General features: G+C 65.2%; 2 protein-coding genes across 2 annotated transcripts; both read left to right on the top strand.

Annotated features, from left to right (window-relative positions):
• The first annotated feature begins 5108 nt into the window (after nucleotides 1-5108).
• On the top strand, nucleotides 5109-12584 carry CHLRE_03g152450v5 (uncharacterized protein). The gene is made up of 14 exons (XM_043060536.1): nucleotides 5109-5404; nucleotides 5643-5926; nucleotides 6113-6267; nucleotides 6630-6675; nucleotides 7034-7159; nucleotides 7451-7687; nucleotides 8040-8218; nucleotides 8553-8670; nucleotides 9100-9180; nucleotides 9742-9983; nucleotides 10237-10609; nucleotides 10935-11156; nucleotides 11365-11856; nucleotides 12096-12584. Exons 1-14 carry the CDS (start codon nucleotides 5257-5259, stop codon nucleotides 12276-12278), a joined length of 2886 nt encoding a protein of 961 aa, XP_042925665.1. The 5' UTR covers nucleotides 5109-5256; the 3' UTR covers nucleotides 12279-12584.
• Nucleotides 12585-12638: 54 nt separating this feature from the next.
• On the top strand, nucleotides 12639-14914 carry CHLRE_03g152425v5 (uncharacterized protein). Its single transcript, XM_001697433.3, has 7 exons — nucleotides 12639-12757; nucleotides 12840-12936; nucleotides 13182-13320; nucleotides 13577-13757; nucleotides 13988-14182; nucleotides 14431-14517; nucleotides 14674-14914. Exons 1-7 carry the CDS (start codon nucleotides 12656-12658, stop codon nucleotides 14782-14784), a joined length of 912 nt encoding a protein of 303 aa, XP_001697485.2. The 5' UTR covers nucleotides 12639-12655; the 3' UTR covers nucleotides 14785-14914.
• Nucleotides 14915-14925: the final 11 nt, after the last annotated feature.

The raw sequence follows: 14925 nt of genomic DNA, 5'->3' as shown, positions 1-14925 counted from the left end.
GCTGACCTTTGCATGCGGGGCAGGGGCTGGAGCGTGGTCTGGGCATGGGCGGGGTTAGCCACCCATGCCACATCCACACCTTGACCCCTGCCACGACCCCACCCGACGGAAACAACCGGCCATACTGCATGCCCGTCCATATGGCATATAGACACGGCCTTGTGCAAGAGGGCAGGGCTGGGCGCTGACCTTTGCATGCGGGGCAGGGGCTGGAGCGTGGTCTGGGCATGGGCGGGGTTAGCCACCCATGCCGCATCCACACCTTGACCCCTGCCACGACCCCACCCGACGGAAACACCCGGCCATACTGCATGCCCGTCCATATGGCATATAGACACGGCCTTGTGCAAGAGGGCAGGGCTGGGCGCTGACCTTTGCATGCGGGGCAGGGGCTGGAGCGTGGTCTGGGCATGGGCGGGGTTAGCCACCCATGCCACATCCACACCTTGACCCCTGCCACGACCCCACCCGACGGAAACAACCGGCCATACTGCATGCCCGTCCATATGGCATATAGACACGGCCTTGTGCAAGAGGGCAGGGCTGGGCGCTGACCTTTGCATGCGGGGCAGGGGCTGGAGCGTGGTCTGGGCATGGGCGGGGTTAGCCACCCATGCCACATCCACACCTTGACCCCTGCCACGACCCCACCCGACGGAAACACCCGGCCATACTGCATGCCCGTCCATATGGCATATAGACACGGCCTTGTGCAAGAGGGCAGGGCTGGGCGCTGACCTTTGCATGCGGGGCAGGGGCTGGAGCGTGGTCTGGGCATGGGCGGGGTTAGCCACCCATGCCGCATCCACACCTTGACCCCTGCCACGACCCCACCCGACGGAACCACCCAGCCATACTGCATGCCCGTCCATATGGCATATAGACACGGCCTTGTGCAAGAGGGCAGGGCTGCAGCATGGGCCAGGTGCGGGGTTCCACTGCGTCAGTGGCCACCAGGGGGAGGCCCCCTGGTGGCCACGCTGGCCACTCCTGTAGTGGACGCTGCGGGCGTGGCTACTTTGACCCCATCTGTAGTCACCATAGGCCCCTGGCATGGACGCTCCACACAGCCAGTGGCCACACCGCCCACGCCTGGAGTGCCTGCACGGGCGTTTGCCGCTGCTTCACACTCAGCTGTCAGGGCGCCTGACAGCTCAGGTCGTCGACCGCGCCGTGAGGACGCACAGACTGGCTGTGCCACGCCCAAGCCAATGAAACTGGGCTATCGCTCTGTCTGAGCTATCACGGTATGCAGAACGCCCCTCGATAGCTGCGCCGGGCGAGCATGTCCGCCTGCGTTTGCGCACTACCCAGCGGACACCCCAGTTCAAAAGCTGGGGCGTTCACTACTAGGATATGTGTCTTGGCAGGTAAATACCTGCGAACACAGAGCGCGTCACAATACGCAGAACATCCAGCGCGGCGAGCCCAGCATTTGACGTTTGTGATCAATTGCGCATCAAATATATGCAGAGCACATGTTAATGAGTGCTCCTGGTACCAAAGGCCAGGTTTGACCGTGTGTGTTTTGTCGGTGATCGTTAGTTGAGTCGCGCGCGCGATGGCGCGGTGTTTCCGCAGTCGCGGCATTTAGAATGGGGGGGGGGCGTGGAGGGGGCGATTGGGCGAATAGGCAGGGACTTGTGTAAAGATGAGCGTCCACTGTATGCGTGGCTACAGTGTCCACTGCCATAGCAGCCCATCAGGGCCACTGCAGTTGTGGCCACCGATCGGCACGATGAGCTCCACTGTGCCAGCCTCCTGTTCTACTCCGGATTCCGGAATCCGCGCATTCATACAAACGACGCAGACTGTCGTCCATTCGCCCCCCCCCCCAACCCGCGCACACCGCTACACACTTTGGCCTTCTTTTCCTGCTTCTGACCATCCAACACAGCCGCCATGATCAAAGCAGCCACGTTGCTATCGCGCTTCTTGCAGCGCGCTGCCACAGCCGACCTCTGCACCGGCAGCCCCAGCTCCTGGACTAGCACCAGCACCGTCCGCGACCGCTGTGCGGCCTCGCACACCAATGTGTTGGTGGCCAGACGCGCCACCACGCAGGCGGGATGCCGGCCTCGGCTTTGCCGGGCGGCCCGTGCGGCACACCCAGCTCGTGCAGCAGCCGCAGCGTCGTCCAGTCGTCGTTGCGGGCAGCCGCCGGGTAGGGGCAGCCGCCATGCTGTGGGGCGGCACAGATTGCACGTCAGTCACTGGACTCAGGACATGTGGGACTTACTGACCCGTAGGCGAGCAGCAGGGGATGCGCACGCAGAGCCGAGGTGGCGCACGCCACAGCAGCACAAGCACATGCGGACTTGTAAACATGTGGCCAAGCCCGTGCAGGAATGGCAAGACGATCTGTGCAAACGCCCAGGCCGGGCGGCGTTCGACAAGTCGCGCACTCCTGCCCTGCCACTGCGATTTGTTCGCCGTCTGCTGCGGTCTGGGAGTCAGCTGCACCTGCGGGACTTCACCAACCTGCCTCAACACTGTCCCATCGCACGCCCAGGCCGGGCCGCAGCCACACAAGCACGTACGCCCGCGCGGCCACAGGCGCACGCACCGGGAAAGGCAAGCCCCGCTGCACCAGCCACTGCGATGCCGGGCCGTTGCCGCCGCCGGCCGCCACTCGGTACACATACCTCCCGGTGCCAGCGGGTGCGGCCGTAATTGCACGCTGCCGTGCAGGGTGCTGCCGTGTTTCAGCGTAACGAACAATGCTCTCTTCTCAGCATCAGCTCCGCCGCGCCCCCAGCCTCCCCCCATCCACACGGCCCGCTCCAGCAGGCCGCACTTGTCTTCACCTGCAACTTCCCTGCTCGTCAACTCCCCTGGTCCGCCTCCTCTGTCCCCTGGCGCTCCACACTTTCCGAAGCCGCAACGCCGTGGCTACCAGGGGAGGTGGCTACAGGTGGCTACCCCTGGAGGCTACCGCGGTATCAACAGGTATCGAGTGTCTGCTGGTCGGATGGGAGGGCAGGGTGATCGAGTACAACTTGAGCATGCCGCAGCCTATTCCTTCGCCTCCGCGCACTTCATTCCCGGGTTACATTCCATACTATTTGGCACTGGGGGAACTCAGGCCAGAGATGGGGTCGCCAGCCATAACTCCTCGGTGACTCTTGTGGCGCCGCCCGAGCCGGGCGCGTGGGTGAGTCATGTGCCGTTGTGGGCTAACCCGGCGCTGTGTGTGGACGGCCGCACGTGGGAATTGGCTTTCGCGGATTTGTTCGCTCTGCCGGGACTGGCGTGTGTGGGCCAGCTGGTTGCAGCGCATGACGGCCTAAACGAACTGCGGCAGGCATTGACAAGCCCTTGGGCGGAGGGCTCCCGGTCTGGTGAAGCGAGTGCGGATATGTATGTGACTGCTGTGTGGAGGCGGGTGCTGCACTGGAGCACGCGGGCACGCCTGCCGTCGCCCCTGTCGGGGCCGGCGTCGCCTCAAGAGGCGGCCGACCGGTTTGCGGCGGCGGTGGCCCTTCTTCCCGCTGGCTGGGCTGCCGCCGCGCGTGCGGCCCAGCTGGCTCGGGGGCCTGCCGCCGCGCTGCCGCTCCCGGTGGCCGACGTCGTGAGTGCTACGGCGGCGTCGGTGCAACGGGTGGTGCGGGGACTCGGATGGTTGCAGTGCGGGGGGCCGCCCATCCTGCTCACTGCCTATACGGTGAAGGCGGGGACCGTGCTACAAATGGCTCCACAGTTAGCCGCCCTGAAGGCTAAGCATTTGCAGTATGTGTGCGATGCGGGTGTGTCGGGGGTGGGGGCTGCCCTGGCGGCGGGGGCCTTCGTGTGCACCTTGGCCCGCTTGTGGTCGCTGAAATGGGAGAATCATCATAAGGAAGCACTGTGGCGTGTGGCCGCCAACGCTTGCTGGGCGTTTCCACGGCATGCTAGCGAGCGGGCGCGAGGCGTTACTGTTGACCCGTGTTGGGCGTGTGGGGTGGACATGCAGGATGGGGACCGGCGTCACTGGTTTTGGGACTGCACTGTTGCGCTGTCACTGCGGGAAAGTATGGGGATGGCTATGGGTTTCCTGCCGGAGGAGGCTCTAAGTGCCTTCTCTCGTGAGGAGTTGTGGTTAGTGCGCCCGCCTGCGGGGCTTGCGCCACCTGTGTGGGATGTGGTGTGTCTCGCTGCTATGTCTGCCCTGGACTTTGGTCGGCAGCGTGTGGTTATGGCCGGGTTGGCGGCGCGAGCGAAGCTGCCGTCGGCCCGGGTGCTGAGCATTGGACTTGCCGTCGTAGCTGACTTCTGGGGTCGTCTCCAGACGTTTGTGACTTTGGGTATCAGGCCAAAGGGTTGGGACGCTGTGCCGTTTGCGCATCCCTTCATGTCTCGGGCTGTTGGTGACGGCATGGTTTTGCGCTTGCCGTATGACGCTGATTCCCCGCCCCCCTCGCCGTGAGAGGTTGTGCGTGGTTGGTGGCTCTGTGTGTGGGCAGGATGCACGTGTGGGCGACCGTTCTAGTACCTGGACGCTTGCGCCCTGGTTAGTGCGTGCGCTGTGCGTGTGTCCTGCGGCCTAGACGTTTCCCGGCACTCCTGTGCCTAGGCTTGTGGCGTTGAGGCACAGCGGTGGGGCTCTGGCGGGTTGAGGCTTGGCTAGGACTCACTGTGCGCGGAGTCACACGGACTTTGCCCGCGGGAGGGTTTGCAGCAAAGTCGGGGTTGGGCCCTGATAGCATGTGATGGCTCGGCGTCTTCGGGAGCTGGGACTGTACCCTCTGTAACATCCGCATCCATAACTCCTGCCAGCCATTACCAGACCAGAGCCGCCTGACCCCCCTCTGTTGTACATGGCCCCAGCTACTTCTTCGACATCGTGGGTCATTTCGCACAAATGGCCCGAGCCTGAACGTTTGCATAGGTGAGTCCCTGCTCGGGCAGCCGCAGGGGAGCGGGATGGGTAGGGATGGCTACAGTGTCGTGACATGCACTCCAGCTGCATACCCACTATCACATGCACCTTCTTTAGCTATTGATGCTTTGTCGCGTGGCCCCTGCAGCTGGTAGATCGGTGGGGGCCGGCGGGCCTCGGGGCTCATGGGGGCCGTGTGGCACGGCACGCTCAGCCTGCTTCACTGACCTATTGCTGACTAATGTCATAACATTTTACTATGCATGTGAGTACACAATTCTCGATTGCGCGTCGGGAGAGCGAACTACAAACACAAGTTCGGCGACAGCTTTCTTGCATGGTCGCAAACGCGTTAATGCAGCTATAACTACTAGATATATTTCAAGAGGAAACAAACTATGGAGCCCCAGGAGGGCAGCCCGACGCAGCAGGGCGACAGCGGCAAAACGAGCATGCCGCCGCCCAGCATGCCACCTCCTAAGTTTAAGCCACCGCCGCCAAAGTTTCCAGCCTCGGAGATGCCACCGCCTGGAGCTCGCAGTACAGGTGCGGTCCGTGTCCATCCGTGCAGGGATCCCTCGACGAGGTGTGACGCTTGACTCCCACGTCCGCTGGAGCTTGCACATTGCATCCTATCGCGCCGGGATGCAGACCATACGAGTAGTGATTCAAGCTAACATTGGAGGGGTTTCGTCAAGGGGCCACACGGCACACGACCGTCCACGTACTACCCAGTACCCGTGCTTCTTACACCGCCCCTGACTTGGTGCTGCACCCCGCGCAGCCCCCACCGCCGCGCCGGCAGCAGCAACAGCAGCCGCTGCAGATGCAACCGCAGGCGGTCCACCCCCTTCCTCCTCGTCAGCAACTGCCGCCGGTGCGCCCGGCTCTGCGTCGACTGGGCCCGCAGGCGACGGGGCCGCAGGCGCCGGCCCCCCCGCATCTGGGTCGGGCAGCGGCGCCGCGGCGGCCGCCGCCGCCGCGGCCGCGCGTGCCGCAGCTGCTGCGGCGGCTGGCGCTATACCGGGACAGCGCGACCGTGTGATTGCGCAAGTCACGTCAGCCATGGTGATTGGGTGGATGGAAGGGACTTCATGGGGCTTGAGGCTGGTGGTTGGGAGGATGGATGGGGCTGGAGGTCCCATCAGCACGGTTCCAGGGCTCGATGCGGATGTGCCCCAAGCCGGGAATGTGTGGCTCTCCTTAGCCATGAAACATGACTTTACAATTGCATGTGCCTTTCAATGCCTGCAGTACGCGAAAGCGGCAGCTGCAGCGGCGTCTGGCGAGGCCGGTGGCGGTGGTGGTGGCGGTGGTGGTGGTGGTGGACAGGGCGGTGCGCAGGCGGGCGGGCCGCAGGGCCCCGCGCCCTCCTACGACCCGCCGGCATGGAGTGGCGTGCCGGAGGGGTGCGTGGGGGTGCTGCTGGCTGCTTCAGCGGGGGGCGGGGGTGGGAGTTAGCGGGGCTTTGTGGTGCTGGGGAGGTTGAGGAGGGTGTTCAGAAAGCACAAGGACGATGTGGGGGGATGTAGAGGTGGTGGGGGGTTGGGGAGGCAAAGGCATGACACGCGTGTCGGTCCGGTTGACTGGCTTTGACAGCAGACCGCAGGGCATGGAGCGTAACAACGCATGGAGTACCCTTAGCGCGATGGCTGTGCAGACTTCAGGATGGATGCTTTTTCTCTTGATGGCAGTATTCGCCGGGTTTGGTGATCGCGCACAGACCATACAAACACACCAAATGTATGTGTGTGCACAACTGCACACGCAGGGTGGAGTACACGTTGGAGGTCCTCAAGACCGGTACCATTGTTGAGGTGCGGCCGGGTTTGGGGGTGGGTGTTGGGTGTTGGGGGTAGCCTTTCATGTCAGGAACGGAGTGGTTAATGCACAAGGGGTGGAGGGAACCTGCCGGGGTGGGAGGCTCCTGCGTGGGCCTTCTACTCGTTTACCATATGGCACGCTGTGCATATCCCTCCCCCTTCTCCACATGAACGCCCCCCTATTGTCGCGTGCCACTCCGTTGTCAAGCATCGGCCACGCTCTCCTCCTCGCTCTATTGCATTGGGTTTGGTTCAGTTTGGGCTGGTATCTACACCCCCCCCCCCTAAAACGTCACCCGGCCGTCCACTTGACCGACTCCTCCTCAACCCCACCCCCCACCCACCCCCGCAGAACCGCTCCCTGACCGGCCAGCCCTTCTTCACCTTCGGCCGCAACCCCGCCGCGGACTTTGTGCTGGAGCACCCCTCCGCCAGCCGCCTGCACGCAGTGCTGCAGTTCAACGGCGACACACGGGAGGTGAGGGAGGCCGGGGGCGGGGGGGGGGCGAGGGGAGGTGAAGGGAGCGTGCCGAGTCTTCAAGTGAACACAAGTAGAGCGAGTGTGAGCAGCAGGCGGGGCAGCGGTAATACTGTTTCCGTTTGCAACCCGACGGAGACCCAGGGGGTGGAGGTGTCGCTGGCAACCCACCCGCCTTATATCCCCTCGCACTTTCCCTCTCCCCACATCCTCTCTTCCTCTCCCCTTCGCCCCCTGCCCCTCCCTCCCCGCGCCCCCCTCCACCTCCCCTCTCCACCCACCCCCCTCCAGGCCTTCATCTACGATCCCGGCAGCACGCACGGCACCTTCCTGAACAAGCAGCGCATCAAGCCACGCGTGTACGTTCCGCTGGCGGTGGGCCACACGCTGCGCTTCGGCACCAGCAGCCGCATCCACGTGCTGGGGGGCCCGGCCGACCTCATGCCGCCCGAAGGGCTCAGCCGCGAGCAGCGGCGGCAGCTGGCGGCGCTGGAGGCCAGCAGGCGCGAGAAGGAGAAGCAGCAGGAGGTGCGGGGGGTGGTGGTGGAGGGGCTGGGGGCGGCGGGGCTGGGGCAGGGGTGCGGGTATAGGGGTGCGGGGTGCGGGGATGCGGTGTATGGGGCGGGGTATGTGGGGCGGTGTGAGTAGCAGACTGCAGCAGTGGTGCTGTGACAGGTGGCAGGTGGCAGGCCTGGGCCACCACTGCAGTTCCCCACACGGCGCTGCTTGCTCAGAACCGGCCGCTCGTGCTTGGACTGCACACGGGGAGGGCGCGCCATACACCCCACGTGTGTGTGTGTGTGTGTGTGTGTGTGTGTGTGTGTGTGTGTGTGTGTTTATCACTACTCTCATGCCCCACTCCCCTGTTGCCTCGACGCAGGCGGCTAAGCGCAGCATGGCGGCGGCGCTGACGGGCGGCGTGTCGTGGGGCATGGACGACGGCGGCGGCGGGCTGGAGGACATTGACCTGAACGACACCGACAGCATTGATTGGCGCGCACTGGTGGCGGCGGGGCACAAGCTCAACGAGCGGCAGCAGAAGCTGGCGGACAAGATACGGTGGGGCCCGAGGGGGGCGGAGGGGGGCGGTGCTGGGGGGCTGGTGTGCTGGGGGAGGAGTGCTGAGGCTGGAGGGCTGGGACTGGAGGACTGGGGCTGGGCGGCTGGAGGGCTGGGGCTGTACCATCATGGCCCACACGATACCGTGCCGACGTGTCCCCTGCACCCTGCACCCTGCCCGCACCACCCTTGCCTGCTCCCCCTGCATTCCTGGTTGGGCGACAGTACCTTGACTGTTGCGACCTATTCCTTTGGGGGCAAGTCGGGCAAGTACCCCCTCGCTCCCCCTCCCTCGCCCTCCATTCCCCTGTCCTCCCATGCCGTGTCCCCGCAGCGCCAAGGAGTGGAAGCTGACCAACCTCAAGACCGAGAGCCAGCGCATCAGCAGCAAGGAGCGCCAGGAGGGCGGGCTCACGCAGGGGCAGGCCACCACCCTGGCGCGGAACGAGATGGTAGGTGGGAGCAGCGGCCCAGGCAGCGGGGCTGGAGGGGGCGGGCGGCAGGGGGGGGGCAAAGGGGGGCGGCATGGAGGTCTGCGAGCCGGACTGGGCGGGACGAGCAGGTGCACGTGGCAGGGGGATTGGCGGGGAGGGGGCTCGCGACCTGGGTGCCGGACTGGGCGGGATGAGCCTGTGATTGCGATGCACGTGGACGCTATGTGCTGGTTGTGTCAAGAGAGTAGCTGGAGTGCCACGTGCGTCAGGTGTGCCACGTCGTGTGCCACCCATCAAAGACACACGTTTCGAGTCCCTTGTTGCATCAAACACATGCTCTTCGGGTCCCTTGTTACATCAAACACATCCTCTTCGGGTCCCGTGTTACCTCAAACGCACGCCCTCCCCCCACACACACGCCCCCTCACACGCCCCCCCCCCCGCCAGGCCATGGACAAGCTGTCGGAGGAGATTGAGGACCTGGATGAGACCATGCGGGAGAGCATTCGGGACGCGCTGCTCAACAAGGTGCGCATGTGTGTGTGTGTGTGGGCGGGTGTGTGTGTATGTGGGCGGGTGGGTTACATCATTTTTAGGAAGTGCTAGGGCGGGGCCGGGGAGGGAGATGTGCCTTGGGGGGGTGTTGGAGGCGGAGGGAAGCAAGGGTCCGGAACGCGGGAACGGGGGCCGACGATTTGCACATGGGCATGACCATGCACATGACGGTGCGCTGGGAATCGTATGTGTTGGCATGGCCGTTGTGCTTGAACTGTGTGTGTGTGCGTGTGTGTGTGTGCATTTGTGCGTTTGTGTGTGTGTGTGTGTGTGTGTATGTGTGTGTGTGTGTGTGTGTGTGCATTTGTGCGTTTGTGTGTGCGCGAGGGTGGGGCCGTCAAGCTTGGCGGAGGGTGGGGTGCTTTCAGTGTGCACACTCCCAAGCATGAGACGCTAACATGCAGCTCCGCATGTTTGGAGGGAAAGACACGCCACACAGCAAGGAATGCTGCCTCTTAAACGAAACATGGCACCAGGTGGCATGGCCGTTGTGCTTGAACTGCCTTGGCACCGGCTGCTCCTTGGCCCCTGCAGAAGCGCGAGGAGGCGGCGGCGGCGGCGGGCGGCGGCGCCGACAAGAAGCGCAAGAGCCGGCCTGACAGCGACGACGACGGCGCGGGCAGCGACAGCGATGACGAGTTCTTTGACCGCACCGCGGCGGGGGCGGGAGCCAAGGCCGCCGCGGCCAAGCGCCGGCAGGGCGCGGCGGGCGCGGGCGCGGCGGGCGGGCCGCAGGTGGCGGCGGTGGAGAGCGCCGAGGGCCTGTACGGGAAAAAGTGAGGCGGTGTTGGGATTGTTGTTTTGGGGGGAAGGCCTACCGGCCTTTCATTGACCGTTGTGCGTCTGTTACAGCACACACACATACACACACGTATTTGGTAAGCTGTTCCTTGTGCTCTTTAACACACACGCGCATTCGTAGAGTACCGTATGATTGTAAGACGGTTCATCGCATTGGGCGGGCGCACTTGTTGTTTCCCTTCCTAACAAATGCATGCACACACGCGCGCACATGCCTGTACCCCCCAGGGAGCTGCTGCTGGAGGAGCAGAAGCGGCTGCAGGCGGCCATCGCGGAGGAGAGCGCTCGCGTGGCGGCGGCGGCGGCGGCAGCCAAGGAGGCGGCGGCCGCAGCCACTGCCGCAACCACAGCAGCAGCAGCAGTAGCAGTAGCATCTGGGTCAGGGCCGGCAGCAGCAGCGCCCTCCGCAGAGGAGGGGGCACAGCCGGCGGCCAACGGGGCGGAGGGGCCGGGAGGTGCGGCCGGCGCGGCTGCGTCTGGCGCGAGTGCGGGCGAAGCGGCAGTGGCGGCGGCGGCGGCTGGGCCTGGTGGGGCTGCGGGTGGTGATGACAGCTTGGATGCGTTCATGGCCAACATGGACGTACAGATTGAGAAGGACAAGGTGAGAGTCGGGTCGGGACTTGTGATGGAATGGAGCTTGTTGGTGCTGTGTGCGTGCCGCGAGGTTGAACCAGCTGGGAGGCTGGATCAAGACGATGAGCTTGTCTCGCTGCACGCAAGAGCGCTGGGCGCCCACACACACACACCGTAAACCGTCGCTTTGCTGCATCGCATAAACTATCTGTTCGCTATGTTTTCCTTGTGCTCTTTTTCACACACGCACCTACCTACGTACCTCCACCCACATTGCGAAGCTCTTGCTGCGTCCCTCAAACACATACGCAAGAAACGCCTTACCTCCATGACGTTACCATGCACCATAACAGCTGGCGTCGTTGAAGAGGCAGCTGGCGGAGGCCGAGCTGCAGCTGGCGCGAGTCACGAGGCTGCTCAAGATCGCAGACCCGGATGGCTGGCTGGCGCCCGGCAGCGCGGCGGCGGAGCGCGCCAAGACCGCCGCGGTGGCGGCGGCTGAGAAGGACCGGCGGCTCAAGGCGGCGGCGGCGACGGCCGCGGCCGCCGCTGCCAAGCGGCGGAAGGAGGAGGAGGTGCGTGCGTGCCGCACTGCCACGCCTCCAATCTGTGCCGCTTCGATTCTGTCATTCGTGTTATACACTGCCGGGTGTAGTGACGCTAGACGGCCCAGGCAGGTCATGCACGTTTACCCAGGATGTCCGACGCATTGCGGTGTCGGCGCTCTGCGCACCGTGCCGCTGCCGCCCCCTTCATCCGCACCGCGACTCCTGTCCCGCACAGGCGGCCAAGCAGGCCTTCGAGGTGGAAGTGGAGGAGGACGACGAGGACGGCCCCGCGGTGGTGCAGGACGCCGCGCTGGCGGCAGCAGGGAGAGTGCCGCCGCCGGAGGCGGCCGCCCCCGCAGCCGCGGCAGCCGCAGGCCCTGGTCCTGACAAGGCAGCTCCGGGCGCACCCGGCGGGTCGTCACAGAGCGGCGGCGGCGGCGGCGGCAGCAGCGGCAGTATTGCGGGCCAGGTGGGGCTCATCATCCGGCGACCGCAGGGCGCGCCGTCGGCACGGCCAACTGCCGCCAAGGCGGCCCCGGGGTCCGCGGCGGCGGCGGCGGCGCCGGTCAGCGCGGCGGCGCGGGCGGCGGCGGCGGCGCTGATGGCGGAGATGAACGCGACGCCGTCGGGGCCGGCGGTGGCCACTGGCGGCCGCGGGCTGGCAACGGATGAGGGGCTGGAGCACGACGACCGGCACCCGGCGGCGGGAGGCGGCGGCCGTGGGAAGGTGAGCATGCGGCATGGGCGGTTGGGCAGGCGTGCGTATGCGCATGCGCCAGGGGCATAGGGGCTCGGGAAGGCGGTGCGTTGGCAGTGTAAGCCGCCCTGATCGTGCGAGCGATTGGGTGTTAAACGTGGACAGCTTCCGTGAGGTTCTCATGTGACGGCATGATTGCCCCTTTCATCTACCGAAACCTTCCTGTGGCGGCGCCTCCCGCCTCCTCTCTGGAACCCCTGCACGTGCAGCGCTCACGGGCCGGCGGCGATGCGGAGGCGTCTGTGGCGGCGGACCTCGAACTGCTGGCGGCGGCGCGGCGGCGGCGGGAGGAGCTGGCGGCGCAGGAGGCGGCGGAGGCGGCGGAGTGGCTGCCGCCGCAGGGGCAACGCGGCGACGGCCGAACCAGCCTTAATGACAAGCTGGGGTACTGATATAGGGGGATGTGTGGCGTGCGTGGGTGGCGTGGATTGTGTGGGGGCGGTTTAGGAGGCTCGGGCTTTGTAGTTTGGGCGGTGGCCATAGGCGGGGGAGGCAGAGTTGTATTGCTGATTGGCGTGCCGTGCGCTTGGCAGCACGCATGCATGGCCAAATCGCCAGGCGGATGGGGCCGGGTTGGGGGCACGTGGCAAGCGGGCAGACTGATGAGGAGTTGACGTTGGCGGGAGTGGAGAACACTTGTCGGGGAAGTGAGCAATCGGCGGAGCCAACTGACATTTCGAGACTGAAAGTAAACATTGATACACTGTTTTACTTGATTTAGTTCATGAACAGCATCGTGCACCGAGTTTTACGCCTACTGTCAGCGACCATGAGCACTCTCACGAGCCACCTGCAGAACCTGGCCAGTGCGTTTGGCATGCGCGGCAATGTGAAACTGTTGACTGCAAAACTCAAAGACGGAGCGCCTTTGGTGAGCCAGGCGTGAGCGCCATCTGCAGCCCGTCGCCCCGTTATGAGCGCCTTTGCGCTAATTGAGCAACTGTTGGATCCAGGCATATGGCATCGCGCAAGTGGTGGACTCGGTTGGCGCGTTGGAGAGCATGCTGACCTCACTTGCAGGGTCCAAGCAACTGGCGGTCGACGCTGAAGGTGACTGAGCCACGGCTGGCTCGCTCAGCGGTTCGCTAACACGTGCTGACCCAGGCGGAGGAACAGCTAGATACGGGGGAGAAGCTGCTGCGTGCTGGGGGAGGGGAGAGGCAGCAGGGAGTAATACGCGTGCCACGCGCGGGGCACAGGCGGGATCATATCCACACACACGGGGTAACACACGCCTACCAGCGCCGTCGAAACACATTGCATTGCATATGCACACCCGACACACTGACACGCAGGCATCAGTCTCGGACGCACCGGCAAGCTATGCCTGCTGTCCATCGCCCCGGCGCCGCCCCCCGGCGCACCCGCCGACACCCCGGCTCCCGTGTTCCTGCTGGACGTCAGCGCACTGGCCGCCACCGCTTTCAAGCACAGGTAGGTGGGCGGCCACGTCCCAGCATCCACAGCCTCCACAGCCTCCACAGCCTCCTTGTATCTTGCACGATTCCTACTGCCTTGCCCGCGGCTGCACCAGGCTGTGCGCTGTGCGCTGAAGCCCGGGCCGACTAGCGGTGGATGGCCTTGCTACGGCTCGGCACCTTGGCCCTTTCTCCGAATTGCTCCTCTACACGTGTATGTTCCGCGTGATTATAGTGTGTGCTTGCCTGCATTCGTGTGCCACATGTTTCAGGCCTGCAGCTGGCACCTCCTCGGGGGCCGCTGGCGGCGGCGGGCCGGTGCGCACTCTGCAGGAGGTGCTGGAGTGCGGGCGTGTGACCAAGCTGCTGTACGACGTGCGCTGTGACGCGGAGGCGCTGTACCACCAGCACGGCGTCAGGCTGGGCGGAGCGGTGGACCTGCAGCTGGCAGAGGTGGGGCGGGGGGAGGAGGGGAAGAAGATGGGAGAGGATGGGGGGTTACATGGCCGAGTCCAACGGAAAAGCCCCATCACCAGGGGGGAGGAGGGCGCGTTGGCGGGGATGCGCGCGGGGACAGGGTTTCGGCGGAGAGGAATGCCAAGTTGAGCTCGGAAGCGACACCCACGGCCCTCCTGCTCCGTCCCGCCACGCCACGCCACGCCACGTGGCGGCACCCTCTGCAGGTGGCGTACCGGCGCTACGGCCCGGCCATGCGGCGAGTGGGCTATGTGGTGGGGCTGGCGCGGGCACTGGAGACGTACCTGAGCCCGGAGCTGCGGGAGCGCTGGCGGGCGACCCGGGTGGACAAGGGGGCGCTGAGGGACGCGTACGAGCGCGACCCGGGGTACTGGGACCGCCGGCCGCTGACGCAGGAGCAGGTGCGCGGGTGGGGGTATGGGAGTGCTGTGTGTGTGTGTGTGTGTGTGTGTGTGTGTGTGGCACTCTGTGTACGGCATGCGGCTGAGGTGGTGGAGGCGAGGATAAGTGGAGGGGCTGGGAGCCGGGGGCCGGGAGGGACGTGCACGCAGAGGTGCGAGCAAGCCTGATTGTGAGGGCGGTGGCGTGTGGTTCCATGCACAGATGCGACACATGCGTAAGCATACGCGCACCGCGTGCGCTCGTGCAGGTGCGGTACGCCTCGGACGACGTGCTGTACCTGCACCACCTGCACGCCCAGTTCAAAGCCGCGCTGCAGCCAGTCATCCTGGAGCGGGTGCGGACAGGGCGGGAGGGGTGCTGCTACGGTACTGGTGGCGGGGCTGGTGCTGCTGATATTGTCGCTTGTGTTGTGTTGCACGTGACAAGAGGGCGGGATAGGGCAAGCTCGTCTGCTCAGGCGCTGAGGGTTGCTCCAACCTTGTAACATCAGGTGGCTCGCTTCAGTGACTACCGGATACAGGACAGCATCAAGCCCGCCGCCGCCAACACCAATGAGGCGGCGCAGGACGCCAGCCGAGTTATGGCGCCGGCGGGGCTGTGATTGCATGCCCCGATGGAGAGTGGCGACCGGAGCGATGCGGGCGGTCGGGTTGGACCCGTGCGGCACCCGTGCGGTTCAGTTCGAGCCGTGACGCAGGCCGCCCGTGACACGCCCGTGACCGGGTCGTTGGAAGCCGCCCAT

Source organism: Chlamydomonas reinhardtii, chromosome 3, assembly GCF_000002595.2.
Source record: "Chlamydomonas reinhardtii strain CC-503 cw92 mt+ chromosome 3, whole genome shotgun sequence".
NCBI classification, from domain to species: domain Eukaryota; kingdom Viridiplantae; phylum Chlorophyta; class Chlorophyceae; order Chlamydomonadales; family Chlamydomonadaceae; genus Chlamydomonas; species Chlamydomonas reinhardtii.
This window is presented reverse-complemented; position numbering and strand designations above follow the sequence as displayed.

Excerpts from the sequence above, each read along its gene's own strand:
- CHLRE_03g152450v5 (XM_043060536.1), top strand. The coding sequence starts at position 5,257 with ATGGAGCCCCAGGAGGGCAGCCCGACGCAGCAGGGCGACAGCGGCAAA. Across the intron at positions 9,181-9,741 it reads GGGACGCGCTGCTCAACAAG|AAGCGCGAGGAGGCGGCGGC; the intron begins GTGCGCATGTGT and ends TGGCCCCTGCAG. Across the intron at positions 10,610-10,934 it reads TACAGATTGAGAAGGACAAG|CTGGCGTCGTTGAAGAGGCA; the intron begins GTGAGAGTCGGG and ends GCACCATAACAG.
- CHLRE_03g152425v5 (XM_001697433.3), top strand. The coding sequence starts at position 12,656 with ATGAGCACTCTCACGAGCCACCTGCAGAACCTGGCCAGTGCGTTTGGC. Across the intron at positions 13,321-13,576 it reads GCCACCGCTTTCAAGCACAG|GCCTGCAGCTGGCACCTCCT; the intron begins GTAGGTGGGCGG and ends CACATGTTTCAG. Across the intron at positions 13,758-13,987 it reads TGGACCTGCAGCTGGCAGAG|GTGGCGTACCGGCGCTACGG; the intron begins GTGGGGCGGGGG and ends CACCCTCTGCAG.